The 21641-nt window shown below is 56.7% G+C and overlaps 1 protein-coding gene across 1 annotated transcript; it reads left to right on the forward strand.

Moving 5' to 3' along the window:
• The first annotated feature begins 12756 nt into the window (after window positions 1-12756).
• Window positions 12757-17887, forward strand: LOC122172306 (killer cell lectin-like receptor subfamily G member 1). The gene is made up of 6 exons (XM_065549929.1): window positions 12757-12832; window positions 13702-13803; window positions 14884-14970; window positions 15409-15557; window positions 16897-17000; window positions 17686-17887. Exons 1-6 carry the CDS (start codon window positions 12757-12759, stop codon window positions 17885-17887), a joined length of 720 nt encoding a protein of 239 aa, XP_065406001.1.
• Window positions 17888-21641: the final 3754 nt, after the last annotated feature.

Below are 21641 nucleotides of genomic sequence, written 5' to 3' on the forward strand. Positions count from 1 at the left end.
TTGGAGTCACATCTTGTTTGCTTTTTTGACTGCAGCTGCACACCGTGTGGACGTCTTCAGAGAACTATCCACGATGACTCCAAGATCTTTTTCCTGATTAGTTGTAGCTAAATTAGCCCCCATCATATTGTATGGCTAGTTGGGGTTATTTTTTCCAATGGGCATTACTTTACGTTTATCCACATTAAATTTCATTTGCCATTTTGTTGCCCAATCACTTAGTTTTGTGAGATCTTTTTGGAGTTCTTCACAGTCTGCTTTGGTCTTAACTATCCTGAGCAGTTTAGTATCATCTGCAAACTTTGCCACCTCACTGTTTACCCCTTTCTCCGGATCATTTATGAATAAGTTGAATAGGATTGGTCCGAGGACTGACCCTTGGGGAACACCACTAGTTACCATTCTGAAAATTTACCATTTATTCCTACCCTTTGTTCCCTGTCTTTTAACCAGTTCTCAGTCCATGAAAGGACCTTCCCTCTTATCCCCTGACAACTTAATTTATGTAAGAGCCTTTGGTGAGGGACCTTGTCAAAGGCTTTCTGGAAATCTAAGTACATTATGTCCACTGGATCCCCCGTGTCCACATGTTTGTTGACCCCGTCAAAGAACTCTAATAGGTTAGTAAGACACGATTTCCCTTTACAGAAACCATGTTGACTATTGCTCAACAGTTTATGTTCTTCTATGTGTCTGACAGTTTTATTCTTTACTATTGTTTCAATTAATTTGCCCGGTACTGACGTTAGACTTTCCAGTCTGTAATTGCTGGGATCACCTCTAGAGTCCTTTTTAAATATTGGCGTTACATTAGCTAACTTCCAGTCATTGGGTACAGAAGCCGATTTAAAGGACAGGTTACAAACCATAGTTAATAGTTCTGCAACTTCACATTGGAGTTCTTTGAGAACTCTTGGGTGAATGCCATCTGGTCCCGGTGACTTGTTACTGTTAAGTTTATCAATTAATTCCAAAACCTCCTCTAGTGACACTTCAATCTGTGACAATTCCTCAGATTTGTCACCTACAAAGGATGGCTCAGGTTTGGGAATCTCCCTAACATCCTCAGCCGTGAAGACTGAAGCAAGGAATTAATTTAGTTTCTCTGCAATTACTTTATTGTCTTTAACTGCTCCTTTTGTATCTCGATCATCAAGGGGCCCCACTGGTTGTTTAGCAGGCTTCCTGCTTCTGATGTACTTAAAAAACGTTTTGTTATTACCTTTGGAGTTTTTGGCTAGCCGTTCTTCAAACTCCTCTTTGGCTTTTCTTCTTATATTTTTACATTTAATTTGGCAGTTTTTATTCTCCTTTCTATTTGCCTCAGTAGGATCTGACTTCCACTTTTTAAAAGATGCCTCTTTATCTCACTGCTTCTTTTACATGGTTGTTAAGCCACGGTGGCTCTTTTTTAATTTGGGTATACATTGAAGTTGGGCCTCTATTATGGTGTCTTTGAAAAGCGCCCATGCAGCTTGCAGGGATTTCACTTTAGTCACTGTACCTTTTTACTTCTGTTTAACTAACCCCCTCATTTTTGCATCGTTCCCCCTTTTGAAATTAAATGCCACAGTGTTGGGCTGTTGAGATGTTCTTCCCCCCACAAGGATGTTGAATGCTATTGTATTATGGTCACTATTTCCAAGCGGTCCTGTTATAGTTACCTCTTGGACCAGCTCCTGCGCTCCACTCAGGACTAAATCTAGAGTTGCCTCTCCCCTTGTGGGTTCCTGTACCAGCTGCTCCATGAAGCAGTCATTTAAAATATTGAGAAATTTTGTCTCTGCATTTTGTCCTGAAGTGAAATGTTCCCAGTCAATATGGGGATAATTGAAATCCCCACTATTATTGGGTTCTTAATTTTGATAGCCTCTCTAATCCCCCTTAGCATTTCATCATCACTATCACCGTCCTGGTCAGGTGGTCGATAATAGATCCCTAATGTTATATTCTTATTAGAGCATGGAACTACTATCCATAGAGATTCTATGGAACATGTGGATTCATTTAAGATTTTTACTTCATTTGATTCTACATTTTCTTTCACATATAGCCCCCCCCCCCCGCTCCCTCTCCCTCACGACCTGTTCTGTCCTTCCGATATATTTTGTATATATTGTGTCCCATGGATTGTCCTCACTCCACCAGGTTTCTGTGATGCCTATTATACCAATATCCTCCTTTATCACGAGGCACTCTAGTTCACCCATCTTATTATTTAGACTTCTAGCATTTGTGTACAAGCACTTTAAAAACTTGTCAGTGTTTATTTGTCTGCCCTTTTCTGATGTGTCGGATTCTTTTTATGTGAATGTTTCTCATCTGATCTGGCCCTTACATTATCCTCCTCCATCCTCTGCTCCTGACTGTAACCTGGAGATTCTCTATCATTAGACTCTCCCCTAAGAGAAGTCTCTGTCCGATCCACATGCTCCTCTGCAGCAGTCGGCTTTCCCCCATCTCCTAGTTTAAAAACTGCTCTACAACCTTTTTAATATTTAGTGCCAGCAGTCTGGTTCCACTTTGGTTTAGGTGGAGCCCATCCTTCCTGTATAGGCTCCCCCCATCCCAAAAGTTTCCCCAGTTCCTAATGAATGTAAACTCCTCCTCTCTACACCATCGTCTCATCCCCGCATTGAGACTCTGAAGCTCTGCCTGCCTACCTGGCCCTGCGCATGGAACTGGTAGACACAGGCTCAGGATTATTTCTTTCCTGTGACTGACTTATGTCAACCCGACTGAACAAAGCTTTAATCTCCTCCCCAATCAAAGGATCCGTAGGCAATAGCTTCCTTACCCCCGCTATAACTTCATGCTTAGCCCCACTCCATTCACGATGGAGTCTGGCTAAAGGCACACGGACAGTAATCTCATAGAGCAGGGGTTGGCAATCTACAGCACTCAGCCGCTCTAGGGTTCCGGCTGCTGCCCCGTTGCCAGCTGGGATCCCGGCCGCCTGCCGCACTCAGCGCCCGCTGCCGGCCTGGGGACCCCCCAAGGAACCCCAGGCTGGCAGCGGGCTGAGCAGGCCGGCGGCTGAGACCCCGGCTGGCAGGAGCCAGCGGCCGGCCCCTTGCCAGTCGGGGTCCCAGCCACCGGCCCCGCTCAGCCTCCTGCAGGCCTGGGTGAGCAGAACCCCAGGCTGGTAGTGGGGCCGGCGGCCAGGATCCCGGCTGGCAGGAGCTGGCGGCCAGAACCCAGACCAGCAGCGGGCTGAACGGGGTCGGTGGCTGGAACCCCAGACAAGGATCCCAGGCAAGGATCACACTAAATTGATAAGATCTGCATTTTAATTTGATTTTAAATGAAGCTTCTTAAATATTTTAAAAACCTTCTTTACTTTAAATACAACAATAGTTTATTTATATAATATAGACATAGAGAGAGACCTTCCACAAAAGTTAAAATGTATTACTGGCATGGGAAACCTTAAATGACAGTGAACTTGGCACACCACTTCTGAAAGGTTGCCGACCCCTGTCATGGAGGATTACAACATTCACACTCTGATTTGGTAAATAATCTTCCTCTTTGACAAGATCTGCTTTAACCAGAGTGATGTTAGAAGCTGTAATTTTCCCTAAACCGCTTTTGCCATTGACTTTTACATTCTCTGCGCAAGTTATGGGGTTACCTTCACCCGAGCTCACAGCAGAAGCATTTACATAAAAGGTGGCAGTGTTGGGGTAAATTTGGTTACACACAGACAACTGCTTAGAGTCAAACACCAACATGGTTACAAACTGGATAGATTCTATTCCCCTCTTTGCTGTTGAGAGGAGCTGGTTTTTCAGGATGATACAGTTCCTGTTCCTTCATTCCAGGGGTCGGCAACCTTTGGCACCCAGCCCGTCAGGGTAAAGCCACTGGCGGGCTGGGCCAGTTTGTTTATCTGGAGCATCCGCAGGAAGGGAGCCCCGCAGCTCCCACTGGCCGCAGTTCGCCGTTCCCGGCCAATGGGAGCTGCGGGAAGCGGAGCAGGCCGAGGGACATGCTAGCCACTGCTTCCCACAGCTCCCATTGTCCAGGAACGGCAAACCACGGCCAGTGGGAGCTGCGGGGCTCCGTGCCGGTGGATGCTCCAGATAAACAAACCGGCCCGGCCCACCCGCGGCTTCACCCTGACGGGCTGGATGCGAAAGGTTGCCGACCCCTGCTTTATTCTCTTGAGTTGGAGCTTACGTCTGTCCACGTTTGTCTTCGCTTCTAGTTCCTGCAGTCGAATATCGGCCATTGGTTCACGTTCCAAACACAGGCGCTCTCAGCAGCTTCTCCTTCCGCATCAGCTGGTTTTTGGTTTTGTTCCAGTTCTAGGTGCTGGTTTCTCACTGCGAGCGTTTTCGCTGGGTCTGCTTCCTTATCACTGGCTATTAACAGATTTTTCAGTTCCTGCTCTGGAGCCTTTTGCTTAAGACAACCCTCTCTGTGAGCACAATTCTTCCAGGCTTTTTCTGTCAGGATCTTGATCATGGATCACTCACAGTAACTGATTTTTAACCCTTAAACTCTCCAATATCAAAATGAAATGTTGACAAGCGTGTGGTTCTGCTCCCAAAACCCAATTCACCTGTGATAATGTGCATCCAAGCACGACTGTGCCACTGTGACAAGGGACCTAGTGGGGAGACAGCTGTGGTAACTCAGTTAGGGTGAACTGCAAAGAATGGGGCAGACAAACCCCCAAAGCTGGTGGATCTTCCAATACTTAAATTCACCAACCAGCACAAAACAGCTTCTTTATTATCTCACTGGTTACTCAGAACTCCAAACAACGCAGTTCCCTTAAAGTGATCCAGCCTCAGGCCCCCATCCAGGTACCCACGTTGAATATCATGAAAATTTCTGTAAATCTTATTTCATCATATAAAAGAACAGGTTCTACCAATCCCAAAGGATCGGACACATCACCTCCCAGGTTAATGAATGTTTCAGATCTTGCCCAAATACACGCTACAGCCAATTCTTATTAACTAAACTAAATGTATTAAAAAACAAAAGAGAGAGAGTCTGGTTAAAAGATCTATACACCTACAGACATGAGTTCAATCCATTGAGGTGCAGATTCACAGCAGAGATGGGGCGCTGTGTAGTTGCAAAGAGTTCCTTTAGAACTCAGTTCGTCGGTCATAGTCCAATGTTCGAATCTCACATTCAGGGCGGACCAGCATCACTGGGACCTCAGTCTTGTGACTCAAACTTCCCCTGATGAAGCCTAAGCAGATCTGAGATGACAGAATCAGGACCAAGGATCTTTTATACAGTGTCATGTCCTCTTTGACACGTTGGAATTTTCTCGGGGAGCAAAAGGTGATGAGGATGACTTTGAAGGAGGTCCATCGCCGGTACTTAGCTATACGAATTAACATAAGGCCATTTGCTTTTTCCTCCACCAGTCACAGGACATTTCAAAGAGAGATGAATACCGAGAGAGCCTGTGTTTACAATTCATTTAAATGCTAGGATCTTCTTTTGACCTCTGAATGATCAGAATACAGCAGAGACAGGGACTGTTGGTTACATTGTCGACCCCACTCATACATATGTAAATACACAAAAACACAAACATTATCTCCCCACATGCCTTCTGTGGGTTATTTATTCTGCAGGATGTTTAATCCTTTCTAGCCGTGTGTCACAGACTGACGGATAGGGGGCCAGATAGATTTGGGGACAAACGAACAAATGGATGGATACGGGAACAGATAGATATGGGAATGGACAGATGGTGGAGAGTGAGGGAGAGATGGATGGATATATATGGGGATGGCACAATGGATTGATAGCTAGATACCTGGGAGGTTGGATAGATCTGGGGATGAATGGGTGGTTGGATAGGAGATAAACAGATAGGGGGTGGATGGATAGAAATGGGGATTGGCAGCTGGTGGAGCAAGAGCTGGATGGAAATGGGGGGATGGATAGCTGGGGGGATGGGTGAATGAACCGATAGCTGTATCTGGGGGGGATGGATAGCTGGGGGGATGGAGAGGTGGCTGGCTAGATTGATTGATAGATGTATGTGGGGAAATGGATGGATGTAGGGATGGCTGGATGGAGAGGGAGATGGGTGTATATGGGGATGGATGATAAAGTGGAGAGAGAAGAGGGATCAGGTGGTCTCTAGGACTACAACCATTTCCCTTCTCCGAAGCAAGCTCTGGGTTGAGTGATGGAAGGCAGTGGGTCTCTGCTAGGGTTACCATATTTAGTGCCTCCGAAAGGAGGACACTCCACGGGGCCCCGCCCCCGCCCCCAGCCCCGCCCCAACTCCGCCCCCTCCCCAAAGTCTCCGCCCCCTCCCCTGCTTCCCGCGAACATTTGAGTCGCGGGAAGCCTGAAGCAGGTAAGGGTGGGTGTGGGGGGGGGAGGCGCAGCCCAGGCTGGCCCCCCCGGCGTTTCCAGCCTGGGTCGGCTCGGGCCCTGGGGTGCCGGCCCCGGGCCCGGCCGAACACCCCCGGCCCGCCCAGCACTGCCGGTCCCCGGGCCCCCGGCCGAGCACCCCCGGCCCCCGGCCCCGCACCGCCGGTCCCCAGCCCGGCCCCCGGCACCGCCGGCCCGGCCCCCGAGCCCCCGGCCCCGCTCCGATTTTCCCGGACATGTCCGGCTTTTTGGGATTTCCCCCCGGACGGGGATTTGGAGCCCAAAAAGCCGGACATGTCCGGGAAAATCCGGACGTATGGTAACCCTAGTCTCTGCAATACGTTCCTGGCCCACTGCAGAGGGGGCTGAGAAGGGGGCAGGAGGGACTTGGGTACAAGGAAGGCAGAATGAGCCAAGCCTGTCCTGCCTGGTGAAAGGGCGTGCACAGGTTGGGACAAGGATTCCCCAGGGCAGGGGGGATTGAGTGTAATCCCTGCGGGGGACAGGGAGCTAGGGGGCTTTTTCTGCATGATCCAGCACCTAACACTGGGGGACGGTGGTCCGTGATGGGTCCTCTATACAGATAATAATAGATGGGGAGCAGGGGGAGATTGGGAACGGAGACACAAGGTAACTGTCCGACCAGTGAGATGGACACAGCCGGGATTGTCCCGGGGGGTGGGTGGGAGCCAAATCACCGGGGAATTCGAAAGCAGACTGCCCCAAGCTCTAGGAAGGTCACAGTCAGACCCGGCAAAGGGACAGACGAACCGGACAAGCGCTCAGAGGGGTTGTGTGTATTATTCTAGGCAGGGGGTGTCACGGAGTATTGGAGGACTCAGGGCCCTGCACCCCCGGCTTCCTGCGATTCACCATGACTCTCAGCCAGCCAGTAAAGCAGAAGGTTTATTTGGATGACAGGAATACAGTCCAAGACAGGTCTTGCAGGCACAGACAACAGGACCCCCTCAGTTAAGTCCAGCTTGGGGTCCCAGGGCATTCCAGCCCACCCCCCTTCGGGGGGGTCAGAGCCATCTCTGTCTCCCAGCCATCTCTCCAGCTCGCTTCCAGCACTCTGCCCTCAGCGACCCCTCCCACAGCCTTTGTTCAGTTTCCCGGGCTCAGGAGTCACCTGGCCTTCAACCCCTTCCTGGGTTCTCATGTTACACACTCAGGTATGCGCCCTCGGGCAGATCCCATCCTCCAATGCAGACTATCCCAGCCCCACTCCCCTGTCAGCATTCACAGACCACAGTGAGAACAGGCCCAGTTCGTCACATCTCTCCCCCCTTCGAGACCGAACTGAGCAGGGTCACTTTAGCCAGTGACCCGGGGAAGTTCGAACCTACCCCCGTTCCCATGGATGCCCCCGCATCCCTCCCATTCCTTGGTGAGAATTACACCAGGCCCCTCCAGTTTCACGCCCCCCCTTAGGTCGGGGGTGCTTGATGGCACTCGCAGTTCGCATGTGGGAAGGTTTATGCGGCCTGTGCCCTTTTCCCACCCCCATACCTCTGGGGCTCCAACTGGGCTGTGGTCTTCTCCCAGCGCTCCAGTCTGGAGGTCTGTGCGTTGGGCTCTCTTGGTTTAGAGCCGCCCTTTTTACCTTGGCCACCCTCCGGAAAGGCTCCTCTATGCTGGGCAAGGGTCCTAAAGCTGTTTTCCCCTTGTCCCAGGCCTTCCTCCCCCTCTGACAGGGGTCACAGGATCCGCAGTACTGTCGGACAGTAACAAAGACCCCAGGCCAGTAAAAGCTCCGTAGCAGCCTCTGCTGGGTACGCCAGGTTCCCTGGTGCCCTGAGAGGGGAATGTCATGGGCCCGGCACAGCAGCTGGCGGCGATACTTCTGGGGTACCACCAGCTGCCTCCTGATCCCCCCCGACTCCATTTTCCCTGGGGGAGCCCACTCTCGGTAAAGGAACCCCTTCTCCCACAGGAACCTCTCCTTGCATCCTCTCCTCATGGTCTGTACCACACTGAGGTCAGCCAGGCCCCTTAGCTTCCGCAGGGAGGGGTCCTTCTGCAACTCGGCGGCTGGGGAAGGGATGGGGACCTGCTCCCTCTCGTCGGCTGGGTCGGAAGCCCCAGCCACCCCGCGGCCTGTCCTTGGGTGTTCCCTCCCCACCCGGGAAGGGTTCGGTGCCTCCGGTGGGACATCCTTCCCAAGGTCAGGGCGTAGTGCCCCTCGCCGGCTCTGGCTACGGGTCACGACTAAGGTGGTCTGGGGGCTGCTTGGCCAGTCCTCTAGGTCCCCCCCCATCAACACCTCAGTGGGCAAATGGTGGTGCACTCCCACGTCCTTGGGGCCCTCCTTGGCCCCCCATTTCAGGTGTACCCTCGCTACGGGAACCTTGAATGGGGTCCCGCCCACCCCGGTCAGGGTCAGGAAGGTGTTGGGCACCACCCGATCTGGGGCCACCACCTCGGGCCGGGCCAGTGTCACCTCTGCGCCCGTGTCCCAGTATCCATAAACTTTCTTCCCATCCACCTCCAGGGGAACAAGGCACTCGCTCCGCAGGGACAGCCCCGCGCCAACCCTGTAAACGGAGAACTTTGAATCCGGAGCATCTGGCCCCCCAGAGAAGCTGGCCTGGGGCCCTTCTCTCTCTTGAGCAGTTGATAAGCTGCCAGCCCCTCTTGCGTGAGAAGCCTGCCCCTCGTCCATCTGGGCCTCTACCAAGTTAACCCGGTGCGGGTTCGGTCTGCTCAGTCTGTCTTTGAGCTTGGGGCACTGGGCCCGAACGTGGCCTCTTCGGCCGCAGTAATAGCAGCTCAGGTCCCGTGGGTCCCCTCGAGCCGGTCGGTTGTCCCTGATGCTGGGCATTCCCCGTGGGAGGGGATTCCCCATATTCCCCCTTTGGGAGGTCCCAGGGTGACTCTCTCTCTGCATCGCGGCGGGCCTGTTCCTTTGGGGCTCCTCCCTGCCACCCCCTGACCGGCTCTTTACAAACTCATCAGCCAGCTGCCCGGCGTGTCGCGGGTTCTCTGGCTTTCTGTCCACCAACCACAGCCTCAGGTCGGATGGGCACCGCTCATACAGTTGCTCCAGTACCAGCAGTTTAATCAGGTCCTCCTTTGTCTGGGCCCCACCAGCCCACTTGCTGGCGTATCTTTCCATGCGGACGGCTAGTTGCAGATATGAGATCTCAGGGGTTTTATCTTGACTCCGGAACCTTTCCCGGTACATCTCAGGAGTCAGCCCAAACTCACGTAGCAGGGCCTTTTTGAATAGTTCGTAGTCCCCTTTCTCTGCCTCTCCCAGTTGGCGGTACAATGCCACGGCTTTGGGGTCCAGTAAGGGGGTAAGGACCCGGAGTCTGTCCGCGGGATCAACCCGGTGCAGCTCGCAGGCCGTCTCAAAGGCCTCCAGGAAGTCATCCATGTCCTCCCCCTCCTTGTATGGGGCCATGGTGCACTTATCAAAGCTCCGTGCAGTCCTGGGTCCCCCCTCACTCACCGCAGCCGGGGGTTCGCTGCCCTTCAATCTCGCCAGTTCCAGGTCATGCTGTCTCTCTCTCTCATTCTCCTCCCGTTCATGCTGCCTCCGTTTCTCTTTCTCCTCCCGTTCATGCTGTCTCTGTTGTTCACGATCCTCCAGCTCTCTCAGTTTTAGCTCTTTCTCCCATTCCAGCCAATTCCGCTCCACGGATGCCGAACGTCGCCGGGAGGATCCTCTGCTGGCCAGCGAGCTTCGCCGGGAGGGTCCCCTGCTGGCCGGGGGGGCCACGGCGCCTTCGGTATTTGCTGGGCTCCTCCCCACCCTTCCCCTAGGCATAGGAAGGAGGGGTCTCGGGAAGCCCTCAGCAGCCGGCTGACCACTCCCAGCTGGGACAGACACTGGTGCCTGCGCTGCATTTGCCAGGCTGCTTCCCTGAGACACAGGGATCAGTTCATTCGCGCGATCTTCCGCCTCCAGCCGGGCAATGAGCTGTTCTTTGGTGAGCCTCCCAATGCGCAGCCGCCTCTGCTTGCACAGCTCCACCAGGTCGCTCTTAAGCCGCTTGGCATACATCTTCCTGCTGGCCACTCACCGGCCTGTGTGCTCACAGCTCCCCACAGTTCCCAGGGGGACCCCTAGTGTGCCAGCCCTTCTCGAGGTCACCGCCACTCTGCCAGGGTCGAGCTGCAGACTCCTCCGCCCCTGGGACCACTCGCTGCGATCCCCCCGGGGAACCCTGTTACTGCAAAAGTCCTTCTCGCTGGTCACACACTCCCAGGGGTAATAACCGTCTCTCTCCCACTCTTCAGCAGGCCTGGTCCCCGTCAATCCCCCTTCGTTTTACTGCTCCCCAGTCACTTACTGCAGGAAGCGCCGTCCACGGGGTGCAGTAGATCCCACCGCTGCCACCAGTTGTCACGGAGTATTGGGGGACTCAGGGCCCTGCACCCCCGGCTTCCTGCGATTCACCATGACTCTCAGCCAGCCAGTAAAGTAGAAGGTTTATTTGGATGACAGGAATACAGTCCAAGACAGGTCTTGCAGGCACAGACAACAGGACCCCCTCAGTTAAGTCCAGCTTGGGGTCCCAGGGCATTCCAGCCCACCCCCCTTCGGGGGGGTCAGAGCCATCTCTGTCTCCCAGCCATCTCTCCAGCTCGCTTCCAGCACTCTGCCCTCAGCGACCCCTCCCACAGCCTTTGTTCAGTTTCCCGGGCTCAGGAGTCACCTGGCCTCCAACCCCTTCCTGGGTTCTCATGTTACACACTCAGGTATGCGCCCTCGGGCAGATCCCATCCTCCAATGCAGACTATCCCAGCCCCACTCCCCTGTCAGCATTCACACACCACAGTGAGAACAGGCCCAGTTCGTCACAGGGGGCTCGGTGCCACTGCAGGCCCTGGGGAGGCTGGCGACACGGGGCATCTGTCGCCCTCGGCCAAGTGGCCCGACAGCCCCTTTCTGAACAGAGCATCCTGGGGGGCGGAGGGCAGGGCCGTAGCTGGGCCCCGCACCGGCCCAGTGTGGGAACTGGCCCCTCCCTCAGGCCAGAAGCTCCCCCGCCAGGCCCAGGGCTGTAGCTGAAGGGTGGCCATGTTTCCCAAAGGGAAAACAGGACACTGCACAGGGCTGTCCCGAGCCCTATCCCCCCTCGTCCCCGCACGGGGTCACTGCTCACCCGAGCCCTGCCCGCCCCCTGCCCGAGCCCTGTCCCCCCTCCTGCGTGGGGCTGGCGTTGCCACTCGCCCCCCTGTACATTCCTCTGCACCCCCCTTTTTTAACAAAAGGGGGCATTTGTCCCCTTTACTCTTGCCAACTGATCAAATACCCACTTCTGCCAAAACATTTGGGACGGCCAGGACAGGGCTTAAAAAAGAGACTGTCCCGGCCAAAACGGGATGTATGATCACCCTCTGTAGCTGGCCCCCCACAGGCCCGGCGTGGGGGGGAGGGGTCATGACTGGAGCTGGCCCCACATAGGCTTGAGGGGGGTCAGGGCTGTAGCTGGGGCCTGGGGGCGGGGGGGTCAGGGCTGTAGCTGGGCCCCACACAGGCCCTGGGGGGGGGCGGTCAGGGCTGTAGCTGGGCCCCACACAGGACGGGGGCGGGGGGGTTGTTTACACAGGGTTTCCCTGGGGGTGGCAGTTGCAGTCACGCTCCCTCTGCGCTGGGCCCCGGTGTCTAGTTCCCGGCACCTCAGACACGACAGCCTCAGCCATTGTTCCAGCCACAGGTCACGGGCCACCGAGCAGCAGAGAGACGCTGGACCACAGAGAGACACCTGGGCTGGGCCCTTTGGGACCTGCCTGTGGGGGCAGGGCTGAGCCGGGGCTGGTTCGCCAGGGCTGAGCCGGGCACAGGGCCCCGATGGGCAGGGCGGCAGCCAGCTCGCTGCTCACTTTCTCCTGCCCTGCCCCTGTTCCCCTCAGTCCCAGGCACGTCGAGGGGCCCCTGATCATGAGGCCTGTGGCAGTGGTGGCCGGGGGCAGGAAGGCCGCCCACGACACATCTGTCTGTCCTCGCAGGGCCGCTGTCATGTGCTCCATGCATGAGCCACCAGCCATGACAGGGGGAAGCCAGGGCCCGGCGGGCGTGTACTGCATCACAGAGCAGCCAGGCACCGGCAAGGGGGGCTCTGGTGCCTTCGGGGCAGCTCTGTGTGGGGCTGGACCCATGGCCGTGCCCGGGCAGAGCAGCTGGAGCCCAGCCTGGCCAGCCTAGCCGGCGCCCTGTGCCCGGGCTCTGCTGGGCGTCCCTGTCTCCCCGCTGGGCAGGTCTCAGCTTGGACTGCCCCCCGGGAGAGCTGCTAGGGCTGTGCCGAGCCGGCTGCCGCCCCCGCGCGCACTCGCCCGCCCAGCTGGCGTCTCTGGGGACGGAAATGTGCAGTGACACTTTCCATTTCACGCCACACCAGGCTGCGCGGGGGCGGGGGTGTTGCCGTCCCAGTGGCAGGGAGCATGGCTGGAGCCCAAGGGATGGCAGAGGGGGTCGTGTACGCCGACATCTACTTCCCCCCACCAGCCCCGACAGCAGGTAACGGACCCCTCCCACAGGGCTAGGCCTGCGAGAAAGGTGCTAGCGGCTTGGGGAGGGGACAGGGCGGTACTGGGGGCATCATTAAAGCTGGGGTCACAGCTAAGAGACCCTCACTCCAGAGACACAAGGACACATGCCCGGACACGCACACACAGCCCCCCTGCCTGTGAGACCTGCTGCTCTCAGGACGTCTCGGAGCAGGGGACAAGGCGCTGGGGATCCGACTTCTATTCCCAGTTCTGTGGCCCCGGGCGAGCTCCGGCCCCTCTCCCCGTGCTGCAGTGGGGGGGATGCTGAAGTGCTTCTCCCAGGGCCGGGGCGCTGATGTCTGTGACGCTGTGAGATCCCTGGGTGGGCAGCCAGAGACAGGGAACTGGCGAAACACCTTATATCAGAGACTCAACCAACGGGGACTCCCTGACAGGGCAAGCTGAGCTGGCAACCCTCCCCCAGCCTGACCCCCCTAGAGAGCCCCCCCCTCCTCCAGCCTGACCCCCCTAGAGAGCCCCCCGCCTCCCCCAGCAATCTGTGTGCTGGGACCCAGGGGGACCCCACCATGCTGAGTGTCCCCCCCAGGGATCTCCCCCCTCAGCAATCCATGTGCTGGGACCCAGGGGGACCCCACCATGCTGAGTGTCGCCCCCCAGGGATCTCCCCCCTCAGCAATCCATGTGCTGGGACCCAGGGGGAACCCACCATGCTGAGTCCCCCCCCCCAGGAATCTCCCCCCCCAGCAATCCGTGTGCTGGGACCCAGGGGGACCCCACCATGCTGAGGCCTCCCGAAAGCGCCTCTAGCTGTTACCGGGGGACCCTGCTGTGCTGAGCCCCCGCAGCGCTGACCCAGACGGACTCTCTCTCCTTCAGCCCTGCAGCGGCTCCCCTCGGCATCCTGGCGGCGGGTGGCTCTCGGCCTGGCTCTCCTGTGCATCCCACTCCTGGCAGCGCTGCTCGGCCTGGGCCTGCACCGTGAGTATGAGCAGCGGCCGGTCACTGCAGCACCCGGGGGGTCAGGATCCTGCCCGGAGCTGGGTGCCGGGGTGGGAGCTGTGCAAAGGTTCCCAGAGGACGAGCCCGGGGCACGTAGCCACAAAGCAGCTGCATGGCATAGCCAGCTTCTGGCCTCCTCCCTCAGCCCCTCGAGAGGGGGAGCGGCAGCCTCCCCTCTTGCCCCCGCCCCCCCAGCACGTCTAGGGGGCACGCTCACCAGCTGCGGCCTGGGCTGCAGGGTGGCAGATGAAATTCAATACGACAAATGCAAAGTCTTGCCCAGAGAAAGGAGTCACTCGAACCCCTCCGCCAATCTGCTCAGCGCACCGCGGCGCCTGCGAAACATCCGGCTGCGAAAGGCCCCGGCTGGAGAACAGACTAGAGAATTCTCCAGTGCCATCGTACAGCTCAGTGGGCCGCCCGCGAGCCCCTGGGAGGCTGGGCACTGCGCGGTCAGAGACTAGCAATAAAGACCAGTCATCACCTGGCGAGATTGCCCTGAGAAGAGGCTGAAAGGCTGAGCCAGTGGGGGTTAGGGAGGAGAGGCCTGAGAGGGACAAAGGGGCCCAGAATAACCCGCCGGGTAGGGACGGGACACTGGGAACTTCTCTTCTGCCTGGCTCATAACACAGGGACAAGGGCCCAGCCGGGGAGTCAGAGGCAACAAACTTGAAACAGAGACAAGGAAACACCTTGGACGTGCACCTGGGGAACTCTCTGCCCCATGACACACTGAGCCCAAAAGCTCAGCAGGAACCAAATGAGGATTAAACATTGCGTGGCTAACGAGGGCATCCAGCGCTCCAGCAGAGAGGAGACAAGAGCTTTGAGATGGGATGTAATCCCTGTGACCTCAGGGCCTGAGCCAAGCCCCTAACTGGCAGGGTGGGGGAATTTCCCCCATGGGCTGGTTATTCCACAACTGGCCATGCAGCGGTTCCCTGTCCTGTCCTCTGACGCAGCTGGCACTGGGCAGAGCCAGAGCCAGGAGGCCAGGCTAGAGGGGCCCCTGGGCTGAGCCAGGCTGGCAGTTCCTGTGTTCATAGTCTGCAACTTTAGGGCAAGTGGGGAGCTGTGCCCCGAAGCTGAAGAGCATGGAGGAGAGCCTCGAACACAGGCTGCAGCAGCAGGAGAGGTTCCTGGCAGGTACGTGAGTGGGGCAGGGTCCTGGGAAAGGCTTGGGGAGGGTCTCGCTGCCCCCCAGAGTCAGCCCGGCTCCCAGCCCTGTAGGACGGAGGACCCCAGAGTCCTTCCCCACGGGCTGTTGGCACCCACAATCTAGACCTCGTGTCCAGCACTCTCCCCCCAGCTCTGCCCTGACTGCCCATCACCTCCTGCTGCTTCCAGCCCACCAAGCCCTCAACAGCCTGGGAGCCAGAGCGCTGGGAGACCCCCCTGGCTCATCCCAGGACCCCCGATCCGCTGTGGGATCCTGGGGTGGGCCCCGCCGTGGCCGAGGCAGAGCAGTACGCACCCCAGGGCTGGGGCAGAGACACAGGTCTGGAGCTGCCTCCTGCTCTGACTGGCCCTGCCGTAGCGTGGGCTGGGCTCCCTGGTTTTCTCAGCTGCCCTCTCTCCGTACAGGGCGGTGCCAGTTCTGCCCAGCCGGCTGGCTCGGGGACACGGGGAAGTGCTATTACTTTTCTTCAGCCAAGAGGGACTGGGCCAAGAGCAAAGAGGATTGCTGCTCCCGGGGCGCCCAGCTCGTCACCATCAGAGCCAACGCCACGCTGGTGAGTGCTCGGCGCGAGGGCCAGGACAGCTGCACCGTGGGGCCATGGACTGGGGCGCTGCCCACACCTGCTCCTGGCCCTGCACCCAGCCACCCTCCCGTCCCCGGCCATGGTGCTGAATGCCTGGAGGCGCCGGCAAAGGGAGTACAGCCCCTGCCCCACACTTTCCGGGGCAAGGCCTAGTGCAGGGAGGAGGGATCTGGCACTGGGCTGGCGGGTTCTTGGCAGTTTTCATTGGTCACCCCGGCACAGAGGATTTTGCCATTGCCAGTGCAATTCCAGCAGGTAGACAGAGGGGGCGTCCTTCCCGCGCGGGGTGATGGGAGATCTCCAGGGAACGCTCACATGCCACAGAGATCAGAGCTGTCTCAGCAGGAGGCGCTCTCCCTGCACAGTCAGGGCTGGCCCCAGTGCAGTGTTAGGGGTGCTGCGCTGCAGGGAGCAGTGGGGCTCAGCAGGAGGCGCTCTCCCTGCACAGTCAGGGCTGCGCTGGGGGTGCTGCGCTGCAGGGAGCGTGCGGGGTGGGCAGGCACTCACACGTTCCCAGAATACGGGACATTCCAGCACTTCTGGGGATGGCGTGACCCCGCCCCTGCCGGTGTGACCTCCTCTGCATGGTGCGTGCGGGATCACGCCACACGGTGACCCTGTTTTCAAGAGCGTGCTGCCCCCACACCCACTGGCCTGACCTCGCACACAGTGTGTATGCAAGATCACGTCAGTGGGGGCGAAGCGCCGTACTGTTCAAAACGGCACCTCCTCCCCCCCCGTCTGATACTGGGCAAACCCACGTCCGGTTCTGTCCCAGCCCTGGCCAGGAGACAGCGCAGCCCAAAAGAGGCGTGTCCGTATAAACCGGGCGAGTGGGCTCCCTGCGTGGGGCGCTCCGAGGAGGGTGCTGGCCCGTGGGAGTCACTGCTGGCCCAGCAGAGCGCCAGGGCGCGGTGCTGCTAGAGGTGCCGTTCAGACATACAGTCGAGGCACCGACGGCCGGGCCCGGTGCAGGCGGCGTGAGACGCACAGAGTGGCGCAGGGTATTTGCCCAAACCCCATTGTTGCCAGTAGCTTAGTAACAATGGTGGCTCCTGGTAGCAGGGCCGGTGTCCTTCCCTGCAGACAGAGCCCTGCTGGGTTTGGGCCCACGACCACGGCTGCTCGGCCCACACCTCGCGCCACTGAGAGCGAGCTGCCCCTGGGACTGCGCTTGTCTGCTCGTCCACACTGCTCTGCCCACAGCTGCTTGGGCTGCTTAGTGCAGCGTGTGCGCACACATGTGTGAGTATGTGCATGCGTGTGACACGGAGCTGGGGCTCACACTCACCGGCTCCTTGTGCGGCAGGCCTTCCTGCAGCGCGTGTCCAAGAGCAACACGTTCCACATTGGGCTGAAGAAGGAACATGCCGGGCGTGACTGGAAGTGGGTGGACGGCTCCGCACTGAACGGGTAAGCCCCCCGCCTCGGCCCCTGGGCTCTCCTCTACCAGGGCTGCCGAGAACTGCCCACTAGGCTGCTGGGACGCTCCCACGTGCTCCTGCGGCTCCGGGGAGCTGAGGACAATACAGGCAGAGGAGCTGCCCACAGCCAGCTCTCCCCAGCTCCCCCACCCTCCCTGCCTGTTACGCCGGCTGCACAGAGCTCCCCCACACACACACCCTCCGTGCTCAGGGAGGGGCCCCAAGCAGGGTCTCCAACAGGCTGTAGCTGATCCCTGGGGGCTCCCCTCACATCCTGTCCTGCCTGAACTGCGCTAACATGGTGGATTTGTTTGCACCCCCACGTGCCCCCAACCTACAGCTGGCACCAGAGCGGCAGTGCCTGCCTTGCCCATGGTCTCAGCCAGGCAGCGGCAGAGCCGGGAGACCAGACTAGATGGGCCCATGGGCTCAGGGGTCTCATGACCAAACGTGCTCCCAGGGAGAATCCCTCGAATACGCTGCTGGTTCCTGGGGGCCCAGGGGGCCCTGAGCTGCAGTTTGCACCCGGTTTCTGGGGCCCCAGCCCGGCTCTGTCAGAGCCCCTGTGGGGTGGAGGGTCGGGTGTTGCCCCCAGGGATCTCCATGAAGGAGGCCCCAGGACACGTCCTGACGGAGCAGTCGCTGACGCTGCCTGTTGTGTTCTCTCTGCCCAGGCTCTTCCCAGTGACGCGCTCCACCGCCTCCTACCTGGCTTGTGGGAGGGTGTCGGGCCGTGGGCTGTCGGACGGGTCGTGCACAGACCCCTGCCGCTGGATCTGTGAGCAGAGTGCCCTCACCTTGCAGTGGGGCCACGGCTCTGCCCCTCCCACTTTCCTGTGGGGGAACACGACCTACACCTGCATCGATCCCCAGTGAGAGCGGCCGAGGGACCAGCCCCGGGACCCTGCACCTGGTGACCTGCTCCCCTCTACTCCCAGTCCTCCTCCTCCCCTCCCAGGACCCCGGTGACCCATACACCCTGTGACGGTGCTGCCCGTGGGAGCCAGCTGAGGTCACTCAATCAGGGTGAACTGCAAACAGAACAGGGCAGACAAACCCCAAACGCTGGTGGTTATTCCAATACTTAGATTTACCAACCAGCCCAAAACAGCTTCTATAGAACCTCACTGGTTACTCAGAAGTCCAAACAACGCAGTTCCCTTAAAGTGCCCAGCCTCAGGCCTCCGTCCAGACACACCTGTCAGATATGATGATGACTGAAAATCTTATCTCATCATATAAAAGAAAAGGTTCTTCCAACCCCGAAGGATCAGCCACACACCCAGGTCCAATTATAACTTAGATCTTACCCCAAATACACCCTATAGTCAATTCTTATGAACTAAGCTAAAATTTGTTAAAAAAAGAAAAGAGCGAGAGTGTTGGTTAAAAGCTCAATATACAGACAGACTTGAATTCAGTTCTTGAGGTTCAGACACAGCAGAGATGAGCTTGTAGTTGCCAAAAGTCCTTTTAGAAATAGTCCAGAGGTTATAGTCCAATGTCCATGTTCAGGGTGACTCCAGTCAGTGACTGGGGATCTCAATCCTTGCGGTTTAAGGTTTCCCCCCCTTGAAACCCAAAGCAGATCTGAGATGAAGCAGGATCGTGTCCCAGGGATCATATACATTTCCAGCTGCCTTTCGGCCTGAGAAAATAATAGGGTTAACTCTCCTTCTCCCAAACATCCTGGCAATTAGCACAGGGTAATTTATCCATTACACAGTTCAGATACAAGTTACCACAACCTTCAAACAGACATATAGACAATAATACTATTTCACTCAAGTATTATCACAAATGTTAATATTCCTTTTTTGATCTTTGAATTAAAGCTATAGCAATAGACAAGACTTGTTTGCTTACATCACAAGCCCTGAGCAAACATCTCCCCTTCTACCTCTAACAATGCAGACTTGCATTTCAAAGCTGTATTTATTTACAGATCTTCCTAACCAGTCTCTGAAGTTCGCCCATGGGTCAGTCAGTCTGTGAGTTAATTAACTCTTTCTGGCCCTGTCACCTTTCAGTGAGATATTATATTACACTCAATGTCACATAGCCCCCAGTCTCCGCCACCGGTGCCATGGCCTGAGCTGCCGGCAGAGCCAGGGCGGAGAGCTGTCCCTGCAGTGCCGGGGGGAGCCGGGGCGGAGAGCTGTACCTGCAGTGCCGGGGGGAGCCGGGGCGGAGAGCTGTACCTGCAGTGCCGGGGGGAGCCAGGGATGCAGCCCTGGTGAATCCAGGATGAGCACCCGGAAGCCACGTGGCTGGGGATTGAGGCTGCCCTGGCCAGGAGAAAGGCCAATGTGAAGTGGGAGCAATGGAGAAAACTGAGGGTCCTGGTGTCCCTGGGAGGAAGGCCCCCCTGCAAGGCAGACGCAGACTAGAGCCCCAGGCAGACAGGGACAATTGAGGGGTTCGGCCTGGACAGGTGCAAACACTGTGACGCCTCTCAGGGCACCCAGGGCTGAGAGTCGCCTTGTTATCCCTGCCGCTGCCAGCCCGCTGCCGCCCCCAGCCTGGCAGCCCTCCAGCCCTCTCCACCAGCCTGTACCAGCCCTGCCTTTGCCTTGCCGGCTGCCCACAGATCCACCCAGCCCCCAAGGCCCTGCAGTGTCGCCTCTGCTCTGCGATCCAGCCCCAATCGCTGCATCCCCCGAGAAATCCAAGATCCCTGGTGCCCAGAGGAGCACTGTGTGACGGTACCTCCTATAAGGCTTTATGGGAATATGACATAACTGGAATATGTTTTGTGCTGCCTGTGCCACGTAACATCTCTCTGTAAAGGTTCTGGTCTATTATATCTATTCATCCCATTGGTACATATTTTGTACTCGAGGTTAAGAATATGGGCTGTGTACTGGCTTGATTTCTAAGGAAGCTTTGGGAGGCATTTGGTCAGCTTCTTTAGGAATCAGAGGGGGAGCCGTGTTAGTCTGGATCTGTAAAAAGCAACAAAGAGTCCTGTGGGACCTTATAGACTAACAGATATTGGAGCATAAGCTTTGGTGGGTGAATACCCAATTTGTTCTTTAGGAAGGAATTCGCCAGGTTAAGTACCTGATCAGGAAACACTTGGGGGAACAATGCATCTTGGAATGCTCCAATCCACATGAGAAGTCTTCCTGGAGACATGCAAGATACCATGTGGACAATGGCTTCGGCCTGTAAAGACTGAGTCATGCAGGGACATGTGACTTGCCCAGGTGACTCCAGAACTCCATCTTGGAGCTGGACTTTGCATAGGAGGGAGGAGGGGGGTCTCCACCCACAAGAGAAAGTCTATTTAAACCCATGGAGACCCCTCCATTTTGTCTTCAGGTGGCCAAAGATGGAGCCTCCCCACCCCCCAGGATACTTGGAAGAAACTGGAACAAAGGGGTGTGAGTGATTAATCTCCTTTTAGCCTGGGTGCAGCAGTCTGTAAAAGGGAGCATTCTGGAACTGGTGAGGATCTTATCTGTATTCAGTGTTTGATTAGACATAGATTTGTGCATTTTATTTTGTTTTGCTTGGTGACTTACTGTTACTACTTGGAACCACTTAAATCCTACTGTCTGTATTTAATAAAATCACTTTTTATTTAGTAATTTACTCAGAGTATGTATTAATACCTGGGGGAGCAAACAACTGTGCATATCTCTCTATCAGTGTTATAGAGGGCAAGCAATTTATCAGTTTACTCTGCATAAGCTTTATGCAGGGTAAAATGGATTTATTTGGGTTTAGACCCCATTGGGAGTTGGGCATCTGAGTGCTAGAGACAAGCACACTACTGTGAGCTGTTTTCAGGTAAACTTGCAGCTTTGGGGCAAGTAAGTCAGACCCTGGGTCTGTGTTGGAGCAGACGGGAGTGTCTGGCTCAGCAAGACAGGGTGCTGGAGTCCTGAGCTGGCAGGGAAAACAGGAGCAGGGGTAGTCTTGGCACATCAGGTGGCAGCTCCCAAGAGGGTTTCTGTGATCCAGCCGGTCACAGTGTACCCCAGCTTTGCCTTCGCTCCCCCACCCCCGTACCACACACAGCGCTGAGTTCAGTTACACAAAAGGGAAAGTATTTAAGAGAACAGCGATTCAAATAGAAACCAGCGAGAGAGATGGGAGCAAACGGTTCCGTACACAACATCACAAGATGTGTTCTCGTGAACCGAACTACCATGAAGAAAATCTGCTGTCAGATCACTGCCTAGGTGAAGGGTGCTGGGGTGTCTGCACCTCCAAATGCACCAGACCAGACCTGTGCTGTTCCCCTAGGGTCCCCACCCCGCTATTTACCTCTTCCGGTTAGTGTCTTTCTGCGGTCTCTGCCAGCTCGTCTTAGCATCTGACTTTGAATGCTAACAGACCCCTATTGTAGGACGTGCAATGCACAATGGTCCACCCTGGAGGTGACTCCCACCCAGTCTGGACTGAAGAACTGTCTCAAGCCATGCGGTCCCAGGCCCACAGGAACAGTGCTACGCCCCCAGCCTTGGGCCGGTCTCTAGGAGGAGCCCGTCAGTGGGACAGACCCCCCGTGGGGGTCTCACTCTTCCTCCAGAGTCAGCTACGTGGTCTCACCACCTCCTAGACTGAGTCTCTGGGGCTCCAGCCCCCCTGCTTTGCGCTGTGAGCTCTGCCCAGTGAGTCC

Source organism: Chrysemys picta, chromosome 6, assembly GCF_011386835.1.
Source record: "Chrysemys picta bellii isolate R12L10 chromosome 6, ASM1138683v2, whole genome shotgun sequence".
NCBI classification, from domain to species: Eukaryota; Metazoa; Chordata; order Testudines; family Emydidae; genus Chrysemys; species Chrysemys picta.

Excerpts from the sequence above, each read along its gene's own strand:
- LOC122172306 (XM_065549929.1), top strand. The coding sequence starts at position 12,757 with ATGGCTGGAGCCCAAGGGATGGCAGAGGGGGTCGTGTACGCCGACATC. Across the intron at positions 12,833-13,701 it reads CCCACCAGCCCCGACAGCAG|CCCTGCAGCGGCTCCCCTCG; the intron begins GTAACGGACCCC and ends TCTCTCCTTCAG. Across the intron at positions 13,804-14,883 it reads GCTCGGCCTGGGCCTGCACC|GGCAAGTGGGGAGCTGTGCC; the intron begins GTGAGTATGAGC and ends CTGCAACTTTAG.